Raw genomic sequence first — 2,563 nt, 5'->3', positions numbered from 1 at the left:
CAATGAAAACACAGACAGCAATGAAAACACAGACAGCAATGAAAACACAGACAGCAATGAAAACATAAGGCAAGTCTTCACCTGCTGGTGGAAGACAATGATAGAGGCAGAGAGATAAATATACCTCTCTCAGGTTGCCACCCATCTAACTTGAGAGAGTGGGACACCTGAAGCAGGGGCTCAGAAGATGATTAGAGTGGTTGGGTAGTTTCATATGGCAGTAGGCAATTCTTAAGGTATGCTGGTCCCACACCAAATAAGGCTGTAAAGGCACCAGCACACAGAACTGGATTTGGAAACAAACCAGGAGCCAGTGTAGACTGATCCAGACTAGCTGCCCTGAGCCTGCTTCAGCGGGGAGGGCAGGGTAAAAATCAAATAAATAAATACATGATATGGCTCCTATGAACCACCCCAGTCAACATCCTGGCTGCAGCATTCAGTACAACTTAAGGTGTCTGAACACTTTTTAAGTGTTCGCACAGTGCATTGCAGTACTGTACTCTAGATGTTACCAAGGCATGTACCACAGTGGCCAGACTTTTTCTTCTCAGGGAAGGTTGCAGCTGGCTAATGTGGAAGCTGGTTAAAGTCACTCCTGGTCACCACCAGCTGCTCATCCAGCAGTAGGCCCAAGTCCAGCAGCAACTCCCAGCTGTGGGCCTGCTCCTTCAAGGAAAGTCTAATGGCATCCAGAATAGGACAGCAGTCCTTCCACTTACCAGGAGCACGTCTTGTCAGGCTTTGGCTTCAGTTTCTTAGCCCATATCCACCACAAAACTGCCTCCAGGCACTGGTAAGTATGAGATAGTGCTGCCATCCACCTAATGGTGACAGCCCAGCCCAAAGCTCCAGATGACCTCACCCAGTAACTTCATAAGGCTGTTAAAGAGCATGGGGTATGGAATAGAACCCTGCAGGATGACATAGGTCAAAGGCTACTGTTGAAGCGCAAACCATCTTAAAATACCCCTAAGAATATTTTTGTTTGAACGTGTTTGTGTAAAAAGCATTAAAGGAGATTATCTTTTACAGAAATAAGCTAGAAAGCTAAAGAAATGTAAACAGCAGAACTGGGTTTTGTAGCTCTTGTCAATGCTACTACAGAACAAAGCCTTTGCAAACATGGCAGGAAGTCAAGATGAACAGAGCTGATGTAAAAATAACTTTTTTAACATAAAATAAATTAAACAGGCTGCATGAACAAGATTTAAACAAGAAACATGAGAAAGAGCTGGATGTCATGACAGCAGACCACATCAGAGAGAAACAAAGCTTGCTGGCAGATTTTAATAAGACCCAAGAGCTGCTAAAGGAAATTAATTCAGCTTTGCAAGTTTCGTAAGTTTTATTACATTAACCAATTTCATATGTGGGCTGCGTTTGAGTGGAATTATCTATACATTAATAAATAATGACTGATATTTGAGAGGCTCACACATGTAGGAATACTGTATTTATTGTTTCTACATAAGTTAGTGGGCACACCAAACAGGCACCAAGCACATCAACCTGACTGGGATAGCCCAAGCTAACCTGATCTCATCAGATCTCAGAAGCTAAGGATGGGAGATTTCCAAGGAACACCAGGGCTGGTACGCAGAGGCAGTCAGTGGCAAACCACCTCTGAATGTCTCTTGCCTTGAAAACCTCATGGGGTTGCCATAAGTCAGCACCACCACCACACCAAGCAAGAGACGTTTAAGCCTTGTTTTTAAAAAAGGAAGGAAGGAAGAACCCTCGTATAGCCACCAACTTCAGTGAAGACATTGGGGTCTAAAATGAGTGTATGATTGGACCCACAGACTGAGATTTGAGAAACAGCTGGCCTGTAAGCTTAATCTTGTAAGCAGACCATCTTTACTAGGCCTGTAGTGGGGATTGGGATGCTGCCATAATTATAAGGAGCCCCAATTCTAAATATATTGAACAGACTGAGATACACTGCTGTGTATTTACAGAGTAGTTTAAAATTATGGAAGTCAGTTTATAAGCACCACAAACATTAGGAACAACCAGAATTATTGGTGAGCCATCTTAAATTTACTAAATAATTAGTTGAATAGAAGGCTTCTCTTTAATACCTTCAAATGGGAAATTGTTTGTATCTATTTTCAAAAGGAGTGTAACTAGTACTAATTTCCAAAGTATTACCAGGGTAGCAAAATCACCATGATAAGGTTGATTTCACTGAAAGTTGTCTGGGAATGTGTGTCTTTGGCTGCAGAGTCCTTTTGTCCCTTTCATGTCAGCCTCTGTCTCTCCTTCTTTGTCCTTACCTCTGTGTTGTTGTCCTTGTCCTACTAACACAATAAAAGGTAGAAGGGAAAAAAGAATATTCTTCTGAAAGCTTTACTTTTATACAGAGTAAGACTGTAGAAGGCAGAGCTCTGCAGTAGACTGTTTCCCTTCTTAAAACAATTATTTTCCACGTAAAATATATTAAAACTGTCACCACACATTTAAAACATTTTGATTAATAATTCAGCAAAAAGGTATCATAGATTACTTTGCATGTTCTCTCTCTTTTTTTAACATTTTTTTATTATTTTCCAAAAAAAAA

The 2,563-nt window shown here is 41.0% G+C and overlaps 1 protein-coding gene across 1 annotated transcript in view; it reads left to right on the top strand.

The window, feature by feature from the left end:
• Positions 1-1,345, top strand: part of FAM184A (family with sequence similarity 184 member A) — an 80,999-nt gene extending 79,654 nt beyond the window's left edge. The window contains exon 14 of the mRNA XM_015410356.1: positions 1,195-1,345. Coding sequence (XP_015265842.1) covers positions 1,195-1,345 — 151 coding nt within the window. The remainder of the gene's footprint in view (positions 1-1,194) is intronic.
• The last annotated feature ends 1,218 nt before the right edge of the window (positions 1,346-2,563 follow it).

The sequence above is a fragment of the Gekko japonicus genome, unplaced genomic scaffold, assembly GCF_001447785.1.
Source record: "Gekko japonicus isolate JY-2015 unplaced genomic scaffold, Gekko_japonicus_V1.1 scaffold1617, whole genome shotgun sequence".
NCBI classification, from domain to species: Eukaryota; Metazoa; Chordata; class Lepidosauria; order Squamata; family Gekkonidae; genus Gekko; species Gekko japonicus.
The sequence above is the reverse complement of the archived record's forward strand: the minus strand, read 5'-3'. Positions and strand labels throughout refer to the sequence as shown.